A 22,199-nucleotide genomic window follows, 5' to 3' on the forward strand; every position below is an offset into this window, starting at 1 on the left:
AAAGACGTAAAGGTTACACGTCGGCCAACAATAAAATTATTAAAATTTTACGAAATTGCCTCACAAAATCAGTTGTTTATAAAGACACCCTCTACTTACACTACGGTAGTGTGCACGGTATTTAATAGATTTACGATAAATACGTTTAACTGAAATCGTTACTGTAATAAACTTTTTCTCTCGAGGAGCGCTTGCTGCAATTCTTAGAACTCAGTTCGATAATAAAATATCACAGATAATTTGTTTTTAAATGTAAATGCGACTTCACATTGCTCCGTAAACCGTCATTTTCAGTAAAAAGATCATCCGTAATTTTTCAATATTATATATTTTTTTAATTTTTGTTGTGAAAAAAATGTTAAGTGGTAACTGGTTTCTTATTTTCACAATTATTAGACAATCACATATCAGATCAAATTTGTATTTTATAATATTATTTTTGTAACCAGTAACCACAAAACGTATAGTAAACATTTGAATTTGGTATAATTGGATTCAACTTTCTGGTGTCTGGAGTATAACACGGTTTTACTTATAAACATTTTGACGGCTATAGGTAACCACATGACACAATCAATCACTGCGCTGCATTTTTTTCCCTGGAAATCACTTTTCAATTTTTACGGTGTGAAGTCACCTTAAACCGTACGAGGACACTAAACTTATACGTCTACTAAACATCTGTAATGCAACAAGACGCATACGCATAATATACCTATAATATTATACAGCGGTTCTATATAAGGTTGCGCGTATTCTGCTCATTAATAAAATAATATACCTACATGAGGCCTCCATTTATGGTTCGGTAGTTGGCCAAAGTCATCACTAATGCGTGTTGTAGTCAAGCATTGTCCGGCCTCGCTAACTCCAGGATGGGTAACCACCCGAGTTTTGAGAGACGAATCTTCGGCCAACACATTTACATACACGAAGTGTAACCAACCGCGTATACCCATTACAAAATTCTAATGGCCATAATTTTTGATGCTTAAGATCAATTAAAAAAAAATTGGATGATAATATATGTTTGAATGTGGACCGGATTCAAGTTGAGCCCTCGGCAGCTCGATGTAGGCATTTTGATGTGCGTGCATCGATTGTCCGTGATTTATTAAACACGATTTCTTGCCAAACAAGCCTACAAATATTAATACAGAGAATATAAAATTCATGAGAACGAAACATATATTATATCGTAAATATAAAACTGCTGGCCGAGGGTAGATTTACCCATTTCGTCGAATTCAGTATAGTTTTACCCAAGGATTGCCGACGTTCGCGAAAAGATAGAATTTTATTTATAATGACGAGTAAAAAAAAAAGAAATCGATTTACAGCAACAAATCGTAAACATTTGTTCTGGGAATTACGTATTTTACCCGAGTGACGGATGTGTAACGTTTTCTCCTCTTTTCTTGTCCAATCCGTTTCATGCGGTTGGTAATCTCGGCCAACATCGGCGGCGTGTGATAGCGTTCCGTTAAAAGTCAGGATCAGTATGTACCGAAACTAATGTCATATGTCGCGTGTGTGGTTATACTTATCTAAGAAGTATTTTACAGTTTTAATAGAACATAATATTATAATATTTATTACATACCTAATTTATAACAAAACTCCATAATGTCTACTGCAAAAATGCTGTTTTTTTTTTAATGAATTTTTGTCACATTTATTATATTTTAATCAGTTTTGAAAATAATTTCACGACCAAGTCATGTATTTAATACCCGTAAAAAATGAACAGTGATAATGAGTAAACATAGATCAAACTGATAAAATAAGAGTATTATAATCAAAGTTCGAATTTATTCTAATTGTATATAACTGCAACTGATCTTTATATCTGAATCTCTGATAAAATTCTCCACCGTTAACTATTGAATATTTGTCAATACGTTATTAGACAAGATAAGTGTAAACGAAATATTAAATTAATTGATTAAAAAACAGTCAAGTGATATTTATTTACCGTTCGAAAGTAACCTACACGCCGGTGTACCGAAATTGCATATAAATCACGCCGTGTTATTAATTATTTAATAATTAAAAAATTTAAGATACTGACAATAAAAATACAGAATGCTAATAATATCAAATTGACTACGTTAAAGCCTTATATAAACCCAGCAGTATTTTATTTCGAGCATTCAAAAAATTAAATAGACGTCCATAAAAATGGAATCATATTTCATAAATCTTAAACGTATTTCAATCAATAATATTATACTCCACGAAATCCTCAAATTGGTTTTCAACATTATAATAAAATGATAAAATACCAATATTGAGATATAATTGACTAATGTGTTTAAATGTGTGTAGTGGATTGATTACTTTAAAAAGCAGTTTATTTTAACTTACTTATAAGAGGTGTGATAAGACGAATGATATTACTTTTTTTCTAATCAATATTCAATATTAAAAATGTAGTTTATACTTATAATACATAGACGCTTGTGCTGTAATTGAAGTATACATTTTTATTTTTAGTTTTTATACTGAAAACAAAAAAAATTACATTTTACTACGGGAATTTATTAAACCAATTTGTAAATATGATTTTTAGAAAAAAAATTAACGGTAAAATATCTATTCATACCAAGTAGTCATTATTTTTTTATCATATTTTAAAATGCCAATATTTGTTAGAAGTAAATTAATTTGAAATGTACCTAATAACTTTTTTTCCAGACATGTGAAAAACTTAATTTTTGTCATGTATTTTTTTTAATGTATATCAATGTTTCGTTAATATTAACAGGTATTTATGCTATTGGTTAGATATTTACTGTATCATATCTCTGGTAGTATTATAATATTATATAATCTTATATATTCATGCTAAAATCCATGTTTTTAATTCCATTGTAAGTTTTTTACTGTGAGATGTTTTATATACTTCTATTTATTCAGTGGGAGATACCTATAGAGAAACTTGTTGGTAAGTTGTAAATTCTTAGATTTTACAGTATCATTAAATGAATTACGATAGTGTTATATTGTTATATATAGTATTGATATTCAAAACTTCAATCGTAAAATGTAGTAAAACTCTAATTCACCAAAATGAAAATACATTAATCAAAAAACGTGGGACGTTCGAGTTTAATTGTATAAGAATGTTCTCCCACAAAGTAAATAGATAGAAAAACGACTGTAAATAACATAATATAATATAAACACCAATGTTATAAATTATATTACATTATACATATCATAGTCGTAATAATGGCATATCATATCTGCTGATTTTTCACTGTTCAAGAGTAAAAAAATAAAAATAATAAATAAATAAATTTCAAACGTATAAAGACAAATAAAAAATAAATTATGTTAAGACTATATATATATCTCACGTGTGCTTTGGAGATGATTGCTTTGTAATACGCACATAATATTATACAATATTAATTACGTTATTAATTTAATATAATATGTACAATTTTTTTTTTTTTTTTATTGAACATATTACAATTAACAACAAAGGCCATTAGTTACACTTATTTACAATAATGATATAATATAATATGTACTGATACAATGATAAGTTATTTAATTAGGTTAAACATATTTTTTTTATATAAGATTGAACAATTTTTTTTTTCTTAAAAATTAATTATGTTTAGGTTTTTTTCATGACTAGGTCTGAGTGTATGTACAATTTATTTGCATTAACAGTGGATAAAAGCCGAAGAACTCTAGGAATTACAATATCATGAGTTATGATGTCAATATCAGCATGAGTTAAAAATTTCGAACTATTTATAAATTATTCACACAAACACAATAAATTCGTAGTGGCTTAACGCAATCCAGCTATCATACATACATATTATATAGATATACACAATTCGTGAAGTTTTCAATTCCAGAATAATATTCGATTTATTTATATTTAAATTAAAGTGCATCCTTTAGATGAATAAGCATTTAATATGAGGGGTATATTCAAGTGCCGTAGCTCATCTGTCGCTCCTCATAGTATAATAATATATACATATAAATATATGAACACACGTCGTTACTGCTGCAGCTGAGCCATAATGCTATACCGAGAGAATAATTTATTATTATTATTGTAAATATACCTACATGATGAGATATGAAAGTGGCTGTGTGAAACGTCTCATGCAGTTGTAAATTGTACATTTTGTCTTTACACTGTGGTTAATCCACACCAAAGTCATATAATAATTTGTTGCATTCTATTATGTAATTATTCAGTACACTATGTCTTTTGCTGTTTATATACCTATAGGCATTTTAATAAAATAAAATAAAATATAAAATTATTCAATCAAATATCTTTAAAATTTCACAGGAAAAATATATATTTTGTGTATAAGTTGCCTATTATAAATTATGAAATGACTTGCGTCTGAACTTTTTTAATTTGTTAACAATGAAGATCTATCGCGTAGAAAAATATAGATTTACTAAAGAATAATAATCGTGTTCCAACGTGTTAGCAATTTATCCGAGTCACCATCATTTTTATACTTTTCGAATAATTGTCCACATATCAATTTTTTTTAAACTTTTAAACGACTCCGACTCATTAATTTTAAAGCTGGAGTCTTCCGGGATAGTGGTTATCATCAGGCAGTATGGCCAATGCTGTATCAAAATTTGGGGCCCAATAAAACCGACAAACATTCGCCTCATCCAAACCTTTTGATAAATTAACCTAAGATTTATCACTGGTGCTCCATGGCACATTAAAAACGCAGTCCTCTGTAACGACCTAAAAATGCAAACAGTAGACGAGCTCCCTAAGAGCCACCACAAAAGTTTCCACTCTAAATTAATTTACCAGATAAATCCTTTTATAAAAAACATATCCTTATGGCTTGGAGTGGCGCGTTGGTTGCTACCAATCGCGGAATGTGATTGGGAGTAAGTAACGGCCACAGCTACTAGCTCCCGGATGGGTGACCATCCGGGTTCATAGTAGATAAAAACCTTTCCACACATATATGTGTTTGCTACCTACCGTAACAACCATAACAACCGTAAAAACAACCTACCGTACAAAAACCTTACCCCTACAACAGCTAATGGTCTTAGTCCCTAGCCCAGTCTAAAGCCCTTAGATCAATAAAAAATAAATAAAATATATCCACACTCACATAACCACAAATTTCCCGTCGACTATTAATAAACTGGTCTAGAGATCTTCTAAAACAGGATACAAAATAATTAAAATTAAATAAAATTAAAAATAATAAGTTTTCTGAGGTTCTGTTAATGAATTACTGTCGTCTTTTTGTTATTCATGTTTTTGTATATACTTGTAATATTTCATCCTTATTATTTATTGTTTTTGTTTTGTAAACAGATGGAATATTTTTAAACTAAATAATAATAATAATAAGAAGAAGAAAAAAACGATTCACTGCACTCTAATAGTTTCATCAATCATCATATTATATTACAATTACTATTATATTTATATAAATTACATCCAATAATATTATTTATTATATAAAATACAATAATATATCGTTAAAAATACTAAATTGTGGCATGTAATTATAAAAAACTTCGAAATATACTTTTCTTCGTCGTTTATATTGTATGAAAAATATTTACTTAGTGCTTGCTCACATAAACGAGCACATAAAATATACATGCCCTACAAATATATAACACGGTATAATTTTTGTGTAAATTGGACCGATGAGAACCAGAGACGTGATTTTGCACTTAGTGGCTTTTCGAAAATTGATTATCGAGAACATTCTGTGTGGTTTTTCTCCAGCCCGATTCGCGACCACTTACCATATACTCCTCCAATCGATGACCGGTAAAATGACAATCCGAATCCCACTGCAGTCCGTAAATAGTATAATATACATTATACATATAAGTGTCTACGAACCGTGTACGTTAATATAAAACAGTCATATTGTTTCGATTTCGATAATTTGTGTGCAAAATGTATATATTAATATATAACAGTGCTGTATCATATTATATTTGTATATAGACGTCATCGGTGTCGCTATCGATCATCATTATAACTCGCCCACACGTCTTCCTCTCTCACCCTTTCCATAATATATATATATATATATATATAAGTCGGTATATAGGTAGGTACCTACGTACTTGGTGGAAAACTATATACTTACGATGTGTTGTCCGTGTTGACATTTACACAACACGCGGCGTCTCGTATGCCAACGATGACCGCGTGCTATCCACTTCTTAGCTCGATTTTCGATTTGCACAGCACGGGTGGAATATAATAACAATAATAATAATATAACTGGTTACCTGTATAGGTATCATGTTATTATAATAAAGACTTTCGAGTAAACTAACGTTCGGCTCCAGCGTTTTATGTACAAGGGTGTGTGTGTGTGTGTGTGTGTGAAAGACTAGGAAGGGTGGAGGTGTTGGGTAGGAATGAGTGAGAGGGAAGAAAGAGGGATAGAGAGATGGTATAGCCAAATCGATAATTTAATGAGCGCCCGTCGCGGCGGCACCCGTTACATATTTCATTGAGTTCTGTTGAGGGGCGCGTATTCTATACATATATAGTATTGTATACCTTTATATATAATAACAATATAAATTACAGGTAGGGCGGCGGCTTACGGTCTGATTGTGTGCACAGAAAATACTGTTGATATGCAACTGATGACAATTTGTTTGAGCTTCTGCTGACGCGATGTTGAAACTGTAAACAAATAAGCATATCAAATTTAATTGATATTACTTAATAATTTACAAAAGTACGATAGTGAAGATTTTCAAGAAAAGCAAATTTAGCACAACGTACCTAATTATAAATGAACTTAAAAACTTTTTACCGAGCACTTCGATTGGGGATAAAATTATAACATTAGACTACAGTTTTAACTTTTAATAAACTATAGATGGGTAGCTATTATTATATATTATTATATTACCTTGATAGATGTTTAATGGCATACGAGCACAAAACTACTGTTTAACTTAATAGATGATCAAAAAAAAAATTATAATAATAAAATATGAATTATGAATAATCATGGCTTATTGAAATATTATCGATTTTACGATTCATATTTTTATAGTTCTTATTTTTTACGATATCGAATAAAAAAATTAATAATATGAGGACGCAGCATTTTTTTTAATCTTAAACTTCTGCCACTGGTTCACCACATTGAATGTTAACCGTATTATAAGTTTTTGATAAGATAACGTTTGTATTTTAAAAAACCAAAGCTATTATTCTGTGGTACTCGACAAGCGTATTCAAAACGCTTTTAGAAAACTAATTATAACTAACTCGTATATCGTATCTATGACGATAATTGCAATACATAGCTGTATATTTATAAATATATAATTTATATGATTTATTTTGTATAATTATTCTGCGATAAGATAATTGACTGCCGAACAAAAAATTTCATATGAGGACTCAGCATGACAACATCTATAAAACGAGCAGTGCATTTAATAGGGTGAACATTTTGTGGCCCAATCTCTGGCTAGTAAAATACTAAAATTACAAACAAATATTTGATGTGAAACTGGTAGATAAAATTTGGCCCAATTACCGACCACCCTATTCCCCCCTCCACCAGTCTATCGTATAACCTGGTTAATAACCAAACATGTTATAAACCAGTCAACGTACGAACTATTCAACTATATATATATAATTGATTACCGTAAGCAATTTTATCAAAACTATTAACACAATAAAATAATTATATTATTACTTTATGTAGTTTGTTTGTCCGTGACTATATTTGAGTTAATCTGATTTTCGTGTGATTCCTTTAATTATAGCCATATTTTTTTACTATATTATTGGACATATTTATATAGGTATAACATAAAATGTGACAAAACTAGATGTATGTATTTTTTAAATGAAAAATATTTAATGAGATAATATAGTATGTACTTGTGCACAGAAATATTAATTTTTTTTAATGTTAATCTAATGTATGACTACGAACAGGTTTGAAATGTCGATTGAATGTATATTTTAGGAACAATGGATCAATGGTAACTGGTATATCACAGTAGAAATTTTCCAGTTCTTAATTTCGGCTATCAATATAATTATTATATTTTATTAATAGTTTTGATAAAATTTATTTATCATTTTATCATTTGGTGGCCATGGTATAATATTATGATCAATCATTAATTGTTACTCGTTAGACATATATTTCTTCTAAAAATATAGTTTTAGTATAATATTTTTAAATAAATATTAAAATTTGGATATACTATGCTACTATTGAATTGCATCAAAATGTATTGTTATAAAAAATACACCATGAACATAAGCATTGTTGAGAACCGCTGTATTAGATTTACCTAATATTATTATAGATTGACGGGATAGAAATTTTTAAAGTCCATCCAAGTTTAAAGAAGTTTACTTTCCCAAAGTTCTGCGATAATAATATACATAATAAACAGTACTTATAGGTAATGTAAACTATAAATGATTATGGATAATAACTTATACTAACGTAATATTATATCGCCATAATGTAATTTGTGAATTACAAACTCTCTTAGATAAATATTATTATTTAAATTGAATTTTTTATGGAATGATTTTTTCAGAACAACGTTTTAACGTCTAGAATACTTTTTTCATTTAACAAAAAATATTTTTTTTTACACACGCACATTATATAAATATTTGATGAGTTATTGGACAGTAATAATCGTTCCTTCAAAAAACAGAATTTATAATAATTACCAAGTTTTAATTATCACGAAATCTTCTATACCACAATAAATCATAAACGGATATTGATGGTACACCAAGAAATTTTAAAATTTTAAAATGTTTACCAAGCTAAGCTTCGCTGATCGTGGCATAAACTGTAGCTAATATTCATCATGTGTTGCAATTTTTATATAAACTATATTATGGTCGGAACAAATTATAATGCATTACGTTAGAGATTATTTAAATTGCAGTGTAAACATATATAAATATATATTAAATAAACAAAAGTAAATGTTTGATAAAAATCGACAGCTGATATATTATCATTTCTATTAAAATGTTTAAATAATAATTTGCATTTTAGTTGTATAAATTTACTTGTTTGTAATTCTTTACTGTTCAAATGAATTCATAGTAACAGAATAGATAACATAAAATTATATACAAATTATATACAATATAAGTTTAAAAAAGTAATAATATGAGTATACTCGTGCAAAATATATTTGTACAAATATTAATATATTATAATAGAAATTTGTATTAGTCCTGAATAGCATACTACACCTATTATACATTTTCTGATATTATTCTTTACGAGAGTGAAATGGGTACTTACTAAAGTACTAAATTTAATTACGAAAGTCATAGTTTTATAAAAATAATATTCATATAGTCTTATATGTATCCTTATTGGATTTACCAATTACACATATTCTATAACCAAGTGAATTCAATGTGCGAAACGTAATAGATATAAATGATATTAAGTTTTGAATTGGAAAATTTCTTTGAACATCATAGGTGCAATTCACGTACTACATTATATTCTATAATGAATAAACTGCTTATAACTATAATAAACAATAAAATCTAATAAATTAAATCACGTCAATGTCGATATATTGACGTCCATATAATGTAGTTTGAAGTTAGACAATTGAAAATTTCTTTATATTATCATTATCACTTACAAACCAAGATAATACACCATGTTTATATATTAAAATCAATTTTTTAGTTTTGTTATTTATGATCTTTACAATAGTTAAAATTATTAAGTACCTAGTTAATTATTATTTATGATATTTACTCGTCAGAGTAAAACAAACAATTTTTCGTATGACAAATTATCTGTCCCACGCGAGTAAGTATATTATACTTGAAGGATTAATCATATGTTTTCGGAATAAACGAGATATTTACGTGTACGTGCATAAATCGATCTTCACTCTGCACAGTTCTCAGATTTTCTGCGGGAAAAAACTGCGATGATTTACAATTCACATTACGATGATGTTCCGCGGTACCGGTCATTACAGGATGTATTGTGCATTAAAAAAAAAACTCACGTTTGTGTGAAGATCTCTCAGGTTTATCAAATTTGTAAATATTAATAATTTTGGATGCAACGTAAAAGTTAAATAATTCTATTTTTCTATAAAAAAAATATATGTGGCGTCAAGAGTAGTAAATATATATTGTGTTGCAACATTTTATTATAAAAACGAAACAAAGATGTGTATTTATGCGCATTCATGCATAATATGAATACAGACATTACACACATCTATGGCCAAATACTTTTATTTTCATATAATACCTCATTTCTCTTCCTGGTCTGACATAAACCATTCAATTTGGACGATGCGTATAGAAACAAAACAAACAAAAAAAAAGAAAACTATTCTAAACCGACCGCCACGTAAGTAGGTACCTACATGTAGAAGTAGACATTAAAACCTGCCTACCTACACTAGAAAATGTAATTTATTTTATTAATTAATGTTTTGAAATTTATATCAGTCACCGCGAACAATATTTCATGTCTTTCGAAATGAGTTTTTCCAAAACTCTTAAATTATTTGTTATAAAACATTGTTGTGCTACGATGATATAATTTGTATGTATTTTATGTAATTTTTTTTCAACGATCTTTAATACTTCACACAGATACGTATATAATGGCGCGTATGTGAACCGTATTGTCTACATATTTCGTTCGTGATAAACTTATCGGAGTACGGATCGGGCAATTGGAAATGTTATGTCGAAACTTATGCAACGACACAGCTTCTATGTGTGTATACATTTAGGGCACAAGATTACAGCCATTTGTATGTCTTAGAACGCAGATTTCTAGGCGCCGTTTGGTTAAATTTGTCTGCGTCTAGTCGGGAAAAAATCATAAACATGTCGCGAATTACATTATTATTATTATTTTATTATACAACAATGCAATACTTCGCTATTTTTGTTATATAATTCAACGGACAGACATATAAAAGCAGCGCCGTCAGTTTGTATAATAAAGTTACGCGCTCATGATCGTATTTGGGCTTTTATTTGCAAGAAGAACAAAAACAATAATAATACCCCGTAATGATAACAACAGTGTAAACCATTAAATGAAATAATATGTTCGTATATAATATGTGTACCACATAGGAGTGCATAAATATAAAATCCACTCGAAATCATCGACGAGCACTTGGTATAATATTATATTGCCGTTCGAGGGTCCTCATCTCGGTATTAGGTATATACCTGCAGCACCGCAAAATCGACGTGAGCTTTTGGAACAACAGAAATATTATTATATTATTTTATACACAATGCGCTGCATCTTTATGTTCACTCATAAATTACAGAAAACTGCACAGCACACGCACAAAACTATTGTACTATATTGTGTCAAATCTACGGGTAACTGTCACCGGGACTTTTTCTAATTTTTTTCATTTATCTAGAAACTACCCACGTCATTCTTCTACACCATCACCGCGAGATCTGTTGTTATATTATATTATATTCAAGGAGAAAAAACAAATTTTAAAAAACATATAATAAATTACAACTATCCATAATAATACACGTACGTAATAGATGCACATATAAGATGTACGTTGTCGGTTATCATAAAAGTTATTTTCACTATTTTTCTTCAAGTTTTGGAGTAAGATTTATCTGAATCAAAACTTATTTTTTTTTCTTTTAAGTAACTAATCTACGGTATCAGCTGCTGCGCATTAATGTTCGAAATAAATCATTTTTAGTCCAATAAAAATTATATTAACATCTTTACACAAGTATTTATTGCTTGAATTGTGTTCAGAAATATTTATTTAATTATGTTTATATATATATATATATATATATATATATATATATATATATATATATTATGAGTAAAATGTACATATTTCACAAAATTATTGGTTGTACAGTGTTTGTTTTTAAAATTGTACTATTTATCTTTTAGGACTTAATTTGGCGGTAATGCATCAACATTTTCGTTTGACTTCACTGTGATATAATATAGACTGAGCTTTAACCGTATATTCCAACTAGCAATTTAAGTAATTTTCAAAAATAAGAAAATTAAAAATTAAAAATAAACTGAAATATCTCATTCGAACACAATACTGGAAAACGCTGATACACTGTTCATACTCAAAGATGCCATGTGAATAGAAATAGGATAATATATTTTAATTTTTTTTTCTTTCAATTTATTGATTGTATTATATAAGATATTATAGTGATGTGCACGAAAAATCTACCGGCGACCGTAGAAATACTCATAAAAAGTAGCATACACAATATTAATCGAGCTTCAAGCTAAATCGTTTTTTCACCACCATGATTTATTATATCAACTATTTTAAAATTTATAATATTAATAATAATAATAATAAAGTACACCACAATATCTTGATCCGAACGAATAACGGATTATCCGAATTGTTATTATTCTGTTTTAAATCAATACGCACACCTACCGATATTGTAATATAAATTTGGACAGAACCGATAGTTATTATTCGTTTGTTATTTATTGTTTCGACGTCGTTGTAGTGTGTAACGCATGGTAAGGTTTAAAAGGCAGTGTGTCCGTTATGAGACGAACGTGCGGCCATTGTACACCCAAAATATTAATCATCGACCAGAATAAAATGACGTATAAAGCCCCACAAACAGAAAACGCTCCAGTAAGCCCGATTAATTTATAACCTCGAGGCTCTTCATTGGCAATACTAAACACAAAGCTTACATCTGTAATGGTTTCCAGTATATACCTATTATTATGACGTTCGATTTTATTATTATTATAATCATTTTCTCGTCGATTTTGAGATAACATATTTTTCATATTTTTTGCGTCGTTGTGATATATATTATTATATCGTAACGTTTTATTTGAGTAGAAGTTTTAAAATAATTTGTACAGCGCCTAGCTAAGTCTACCTGTTGCAAACGGGAGCGGTCGTTTTGATCATTAATTTATCCATATCTTTATTTTTACCACTCACGTTTTTTTGTCAATTGGGTCTACAATATGTATGATTGCAGGAACACGAAAACTACGAATAGTTACTGGTTTTTCAGTAATTCACATCTACACAACATATTTTCTGTTGGTATAACAATTGTTATCAGTTTTGTTCCTATATCAAGTTACGCATTACATACTTTATATAATAAGAGGACATGATACCCGTATGTGTTGTCTCAGTTTTACAAGTACGCAACATAACACATTTTACGCTAAGCAGAACACGTGTAGATCTGTTAGTTCAAAATTTAGAGTAAATTGACCTCCAATAAAATTTAAAGATAAGATTATTGTCTTGACAATCTCATAGGCTTTTTATCAGATGTAGAAACTAATTTACAATTTTAAAATACTCATAATTGTTGTTTAGATAATAATCTTACCTTTAAATTTTACTAGAGGTCAATTTACTCTAAATTTTAAACTAACAAAGCTATACGTGTTCTTCTGAGCGTGCAATTTACTATGTTGCGCACTTTTAAGATGGAGACAACACGTGTAACACGCCCTCTTAAACATTTTTGTTTACCATCTCAAAAAAGTATTTATTTATTGTTATTATTCATACAAACATATTACACAGCCATTTTTGTTTAATTATTAACAGCGCGTGAATGAAGACGTAGTGTATTCTAAAATAAAAATAATACTGTCTCCATTTCGCAATAACATTGTGAAAAATGAAAATGATATTTAATATTTTTAATTATAGTTTGGCGTAAAATGAAAATAGGTAACTAAAATCATTAAAGGCGCACAGCGTTTGAATTATAAATATTATTACCATAAATTATTTCAAATAAATCACGTAAACGGTTATCTTTATATTTATCCACGAGAAATTAATTTGCCTAATCCCTTTGGAATATTTATGATAGATTTGTAAATCAAACAAATACAAAATTAAAATGATTTTAATGATTGATTATAATAAAAATACGATAACGGTGTAAAATGTACATCTACTATAAGTTTGAAAACAAATAATTAATTTTGATTTATAATAGTTTATAGTTTACATAGTTATTTTATAATTTACTTGAGAGGTTATATGTTAATTGATAAATATTGCGGTTGTGTAAAAATGAATATGATTATTCATACACAATACACGTCTTATTCTAAATCAATTTTACTATAATACCTATATACATGATAAAAGCAGCCAGATGATGGCAACACATCATAATTTGAATAGGTTCAATTTAAATTTACCTATTTTTACTAACGTTAATTGATATTTATATTGAGACCAATGAGACCACTTTCTCTTCGAACAACTTGGAGGATTATCAGGAAACCTAAGGCAGAAATTAGTGGATTAGAGTGGTTTGTCAATAAGAAGTGGAAAGTTTATTAATGATTTTGGCATGTTTCTTTTACTGTATTAATTTTTAAATCTTTATGAAGGGCGTGATTAGAAACATAATGTGGAACATTTGTGATTAAGCGGAGGGCTGTGGATTGGAAGGTTTATATTTTATTGTGTTGGTTTTTTTTTTTGGCTGCACCCCATAACTGGATTTCGTTTGTTCAAATGGTCATTATACTATAAAACTTATAAGTAATAACACGTTATAAATATAGAACATTTTGCAATAATTAAAAAATATAGATAACACATTGAAAATTTAAAAATTCGGAAAAACACACTTAATACGCAATTACTATACCTTTAAGCTTAATATTATAGTTTAATATTAGATATAAGATTAATAATGTAATATTATTACATTATATTGATAATCACTCGAATGTCAAATTAACTAATATTGTGCAATTCAGAAAGTCAGTCGCTGTAATGTTAACTACATCCTACAAATATGGTTCGAAACGGAAATTGATCAGCCGTAACTCTATTATAATTGATAAGTTTAATGTAGACTGTAAAGTATTTTACACATCAATTTAGTTCATTGTATATTATTATCATTATAACATCAACTAATCGTTCAATTCATAATTTTATATGTATATGCTGTAAAGCTGTACTATAGGACACTTAACTGCATAAAGGCGACTTAACCGTTTTATTTATGATTCTGTATGATTTATACATGGCGGCGTATAATTCAATTCGCACGTACAAAATATACGCAAACAATAAAGATATTATAAATGAATCCATTGTGGATAACACCGTTGATGATAAAAATAAAATAAAATGATGCCTTAATTACTTTAAATCTTAATTCAGAAAAAATGTTTTTTTTTTTTATATTTTTATCATGTAATATGTAATCTGTACAATTTAGGCACAATAAGCATATGCGAGAAAAGTAACACGAAAAAAATCAAAAAAAAAAAAAAAGAGAAAATGTTAAAAATCAAATTAACCACGCTATTGTCCTATCACGAGGACGACCCACCGAAAGTATACTGTAATATTTAATTTTTTGTTACAATTAAATATAATCTTTAAAAAGTTAAAATCAAAAGTTGATTTTTTTTTTTGCATTATTGTTTAGTTATATTTTGAATGTCCGTTGTATCTAATTAAAATATATATTTATAAAAAAAAACCAACTTTTTGGCAAATTATCATTTTCTTCATCTTTTAACTTTAATACCTTGAGTTATTAACTTCTTATTTAAATTTCACATATATTTTAACGCTTAATTACTATCATAGTTTATAATTGTATTACGTTGCGTATTATGTTATCATAATATTAATCAAATTATTTTATTTGAATTTGTAACAATTCCAAATATTATTGCGCCGTTATTATGATAATGATTAAGTGTAAATTATTATTTGTAATCTTCTTCGCACTTCTTCTGATTCGGTTCCAAATTTGATAAACTTCTAAGCATATAATGCATATTTTTTGTCTTAATATTCCATGCACAATACGCCGAATTAAATTTAATTACTTAAATTGTTAATTCAATTTTTTGTCCATAATGTAATGTTTATTGATTAATTTTCAGTCCAATTATTTTAATATTACAGATGGAACATCAATAACAAGATTAATTATATCACAAATTTAAAAAATAAGTGGTTGGTTAATGTAATTAAAACGCTGACTAAATTTAACATGAAAAAAAGTGGCGATGCATAAAAATAGTACTCTTCGTTTAATTATACTTTAATAAACGAAGTATTTAAATATGACGTTTATAAACAATAACACGTAATCGTTCAGTAATAAGCTATATTAGGGGTCGCCACCTTTTTCAATAAGTGAGCTACTTTAAAGTTTTTGAGTATTTTGCTATATTAATATTCATGTATATTATTCATATTATAATTATTACATGCAGTACAATATTAAATTGTATGATAAAATTATTTTTTTCCATCGTGAAATCGTATTTTTTTTCTTGGCCAATAAATACTTTATAGTTAATTTTGTACCTAAAGCATGAAAGCGTGTTTATGATTATACGAACGCGATCAACCGTGGTATTTGTATAGTTAATATTTAATACGAACAACCTATATTTCTCTAAATGTCGACTGGTTGGAGACCCCTGTGGTATATTATAAACAATGTCCAAATAAAATTATCATAATTATCAGACATAGATAGATAATAGGGATGACTGAAAACGGCGTTTTTTTAGTATATATACCATGGTGGTGGCTATTCTAAGTTTCAAAAATCTTACGAATTTTAACGCTGCAGATAGGTCTCAATTTATAGTAAATACTAGTCGTACGGGTATTTAGTAAATCAACGATTATAATTAATACAATATACTATAATATAAGAGTTAAACTGTACAGATGTAATCTAATCATTGCATACGTTTTGTTTTTAGATTGTTGAGCAATAAATTTGGGTCAATTATCGTGAAGAAGCTACCTGCGAGAACTAGCGGTATTCAAAATAGAAGAACGTTTCATTAGCCCCTCAAGGCGCAGTGTAATTGGGCTTATGAATGATTAACATGTCTATTACCCAGGAAGTAAGTTGTTTGGGTATACTTAAGCTTGAACCGTGAAATTATACGGATTGATCTATATTTCAATGTTTTAATAAATAATAATATATAGTGTATCAATTTTGAATGAAATTATAACTTTAAAATCGTCTTATAGAAATATAAAATATAAATGTTAATCGGGTAATTATTCAATTGAATTTCTGTTATGACAAATATATGATGCGAGTTGTGTTTAATTTTTACAACATAGGTATATTTTAAACATCACAACTTTGCATCGCAGTACAGTGCGCATCAGTACATATGTTATTAGAAAATCGCAAATATGTTATCTAGTACATTTTAGTATAGTAAAATAGAAATTCTTAATTTAATAAATGCATGTGCGAATATTAACAAATAAGTCGTAAGTATGCGGACTAATTGGTTTAGTGCAAAATATATGATTTAAGTACATAATACCATAATATTAATGTGTGAACTGAAAATAAACTGTAGAATTTATTCGTCGACATCAACCCAACGATATCGGATTTATCACAACATATATTTTATTACTAGACATAAACGTTACAAAATCGACAATACGTATATTTACGACAACAACTGTCATGTCTATATACGTCACGCGTATTTATAACTTCTTATCAATAGCTGGTATCACGATGGTGCGGATTTGAATGAACGCCGAAATGACGTGTAATATGCACATTCTGATAAAAAGATTGACGAAAAAATACATTACCCGCGAAATCAGAGGTTTCCGATTGTGAAATTTTAAGTCCATGCAGTATTATACCTACAGCGTTTTGTGGGTGGTATACGTGTACAATGCGTACGTGATTTATCGTTGGGCTCTCCGGGGCTTAGTGTGACTTCTCGTTCATTAAATTATTACTTCCCAACCAATCGTATGAAAGTTGTACAAATCTATTTCTGCATAACTCCGAATTAAGTACTAAAGATCGGTAGAATTGTTTTTATTTTTATTTTTTTTTGTTTAACAAAAATATGATGGCCTTGTGATTTATATATCAATATATCGCCAACGCCACAGTTTACTCACTCTCCAACGACGGTGTAAACAATTTTACCGGAAACTATTATTTTAGAAGTTATAATAGACTTCACAAGTTTGTGATTTTACATTTATATACACATGCGCTCAACACTACTTTACAGCCACGCGCAACGCGTACCTATATGATTTTTAATTTTAATATAATATGATGTTTTTGAAGTCAGCCATATAGTAGTAACCCGTTTAGTAAGCTCAGGTAGGTTTATTCATTCAATATTTTAGCCACGGGGGTGGTTGGTGGATGAGTCCACATCCAACGAGAAGCCTGGAAGACTTTGAGTATGGTGCCCGGGCCTGCAGTAGGCAAAATCATTCAGGTCCCCTTGGTTTTGGTGGACGGAGCCACTTTATTTGTGTTACTTTAACCAACAAAGTTAAGTAAACTTACTTTTATGAACAAATTAATAAATAATTGAACTTTTTATGTGTTTGGGGTAAAAGTTTAAGACTATATAGTCTATACTTGATAGAACTAATTGTAACTCATTCATATTTCCCGTCGGGATTATATTTTCGGTCGATGTGAACGCGTCGTTCGATAGTATGGTGACCAAAATATATATATTTAATATCAGTACAGCAGTTGATAATTTAAAATTGTGTCTAATTATATAACGATAATAATATTATGTAGCAGTGGTGTTTTCGTAACAATAATGATATCATTCAGATAATGGTTGGACGTAGATGTGCATGAAGTTGCCCCTCCCCCCACTTTGTCCAATAGACTTCAAAATACCGCCGAATAATTGCAAATCTAGGACTCGGGATCAAGGCGCAAATGAGCGCATACTTTCATTCCATTAATGTCGCCTCGTCACCACCGCTGTCGCATTAAGTCGTTTCGCCGGCACAAATAAACGTCTGCACGTTTAACGTTTTTTTTTCCCTTCCCGCACGTCAACAGCATTTGACCATATTCTGCCGCCGCCGATGACGGGCCAGCGACGATTTGTCTTCGTCGTATACGCTTCACGCTCACTCATTTACGCCAGTACTGTGTGTGTGTGTGTGTGTGTGTGTGTGTGTGTCGATCTCTCTTCGTCTCCATGGACAGTGGTATATAATAATATGATATAACATTGTTTACGCGTGTACACATCCGACACGGTGACGGCCGGGTATTAAGTCGGAGAGGGTGTACTACGAGAAGATACACAGAGTGGGCGTTAAAAATAGACCGGGTGGGAGCGATGACGAGGATTTAGTCACGGGAGAGGGTCGCCAGCTCCAACGGCTCGAGCGAGCACATGAAATCGATGGGACTTCGTTCTCAAATTCGCGACAAAGAGAATATTATACACTTGCGTGTGATTGTCTGTACGATATTATTGTTATTATTTTCTCTATCTCTATAGAACCCGAAATCTCAGTCCCGAAATTACAATGTTCTACCTTTTTTCCCTCTCCCTCTGTACATGTTGCACGCACTTTGAGCGTAAATGATTTGTTTGTTATTATTTTTTTTTATCCGAAAAATAAAATAAAACTCTAAAGTAATAGAATATACTTTATTTATGTCGGTATATAATGCATATATATATATATATCTGTAAAGTGTATAGTTACCTACATTTTACGAAAACAATTGTGTGTCGTGCTTAAAATATATGAGCGATAGCTATGTACCTCGAAACGTAAACATAGCCTCATAGCTCGATATCATATAAAACATGAGGTAAAATTCATGATCACAGGTGATGATCTTTAATACGAGTATAAATTATTCCTTTTTATGTGTATTGCATGTTAGAGAAACCTCACTTGTTTTTCTAAATTTACGGTACGTTGAATATTCTACTTCTACGGAATTCAAAGTAAGAGCCATAGGACATGCGTTGTTATAGTATATATTACATACTATTTTAATACCCGAACACTTTATTTGTGTATATAATAATAATAATATGATAGTGCAGTAGAAATAAGTATATAATATGAGTAGAAGAAGTATTTTTTTTTGTTCTTAGAATATATAAAATATTAATAAACTAATCACACAGACATTACTATAAAAATGAGTACATGCATAGATTATGGAATCAATAAATTAAAATAACAAAAGTTTTTTATGAATTAAAGATCTTTATATTTTTGTGCTTTGTTGATTAAAGCCGAGTACATTTTTTCTTAATATTTGTTTGACGATTAGAATACATATATATATATACGTCAGAAGATGATGAATGATTATAAACAAACATTTGAAACCATAATATAAGACACAAAGTTGTAGCCTTATAGGCTATATCTTAATATTGGAAAGTTAGCAATAACTTTATAAAATATTGCATTTTTAAAATAAATAAATATTATGTAATATCTTTAAAAAAAATTTGAATGCTCTTAACTCGAATTAAAATTAAAACACCGATAAAAGCTCACGCGGTATCCTTTAATATACTTACTTGTATAGTTGTATATGTTTGATAATAGGTAAATTCACTCTAGTTAAAATAAAATGCTGAATTGGTTCTGTAAAACTCAGATTTACCATCTGGTAACTACGTTAGTAAAAAATAAATGGGTTAAGACTGTTAAGACTTTAAGAGTCCTCTTGCTTTTCAAATACGTTGCAATTAATTTTATTTACAGATTATCTAAACGACGTGTTAAATGTGGTTTCTATTCTGATAAAAGTAATTGTAAATATTTTCGTTATCGTAAATTTAATCGTTAATAAATAATTGTTTAGGTTAAGAAGCTTGACGTAGAAAGTTAGTTTAAAAGTTCATTTTAAGCAATTTTTAATACCATTTGTGTTTTAATGTCAATAATTTTTCACTATAATTACCGTCTGGCTGGCCTCATATACCAACAATTTAGATTTTCTTAAAATCCAATAAACATGATGTTAACAAAAACATGACTATTATTATTAATCCCTTTTGAAGAATTAACTTTGTACCATCAAATGGACTACATATAAATCACAAACGACTTAATAACTTAAAGAAAACCACGACATTTAAATCATTTAAAAAATAAATATTTTCGTGACGTTATGCATGGTTTTACGTTCAACGTTCATCATGCTCGGTGTATTAAGCGTATAAGTGTACCACTATTCATTCATTAATGCACCAGCAGAAGTATTTTATGACGCATTTACGTTCAAGGGTCATTTGCAACTATAAGATGAAACGTGTCTGGGATTCACGAAAAATTTCCTCTCCAATATTTCTCGCACTATAATACGTTTTTCCTCGGGAATTATGCTCGATTAATGGTCTTCTACATAAACAACCCTCCAGAATTGTCATTATCATTCCGCGACGAAATCCTGAGATGATTTCTTGTAACCTTTTAAATTAAAACTGTTACGATCCAATAAATGTAAAATTCTTAAAAACAACGTTAGGAACGCGTTACGTTACAAATACAATTACGTAGTTGCAGTTCTAACGCCCTTAATTATATTAAAGTTTTACGGCTGTTGCAATAAACTGTAGAAAATATTCTCTAAATAACAAAATGTACGCACAATATATAAATCATCTCAAAAAGTGTCAACAGCGCCGGTTTAAGTTTTATCTTTAGACATATATTGAGCGATGAATGTATTGATTTTATACAATGATGTGTGTGTTCTTTTATTTTATTTTTTATTTGTGTCTGTGCACTATAAGTAGTCGAAATAATGCTTCGATTTTCAACTTTAGTGTCTTTTCCGGCGGGGTAGTGAATGTGCAACTAGGAAGTAGGAGGTCAAATTTTAAAATTCTCAGTTATTATTTTAAAAAGTCCCGGGATAAACAAAAAAATATTAAGGAAAAACGGGAATTTTACACAAAATCAAAAGACAGTAGATATACTTGAAATTTACACCAAATTTGTATTTCATTATTTCCTAATTTATAAATTTTTTCCTTGTTTTGAGCTGTTTATTGATATTTCAGTTTTATTTATTTTAGTTTTTTTCTATTAATATCAATGGATTTTTATTCAAAAAATATGGAAATATTCCTGGTATATTACTATACAGTTTAAAAATATTAAAAATAAATACACACGACTTTTTTTATAGACATTTAAAGTTCAATTTTTTACAAAATTTATCAAATTTACAATTTACAATTTACAATTTATTTTGTAGTTAAAAATGTATAAAATGTTCAACTTTAACTACTAAGGTTTGAAAATTTAAAACAAAGTTGCATGGAATAAGTTATTTCTTTAAC

At 28.9% G+C, this 22,199-nt stretch overlaps 1 protein-coding gene across 1 annotated transcript in view; it reads left to right on the forward strand.

The window, feature by feature from the left end:
- LOC107162522 (melatonin receptor type 1A-like) overlaps positions 1-22,199 on the forward strand; it is a 124,998-nt gene that overhangs the window by 25,941 nt on the left and 76,858 nt on the right. Inside the window, exon 2 of the mRNA XM_089219195.1 lies at positions 16,812-16,958. Coding sequence (XP_089075321.1) covers positions 16,932-16,958 — 27 coding nt within the window. The 5' untranslated portion in view covers positions 16,812-16,931. The remainder of the gene's footprint in view (positions 1-16,811; positions 16,959-22,199) is intronic.

Source organism: Diuraphis noxia, unplaced genomic scaffold (assembly GCF_037042655.1).
Source record: "Diuraphis noxia isolate RWA-SAM2 unplaced genomic scaffold, SU_Dnox_SAM2 contig0002, whole genome shotgun sequence".
NCBI classification, from domain to species: Eukaryota; Metazoa; Arthropoda; class Insecta; order Hemiptera; family Aphididae; genus Diuraphis; species Diuraphis noxia.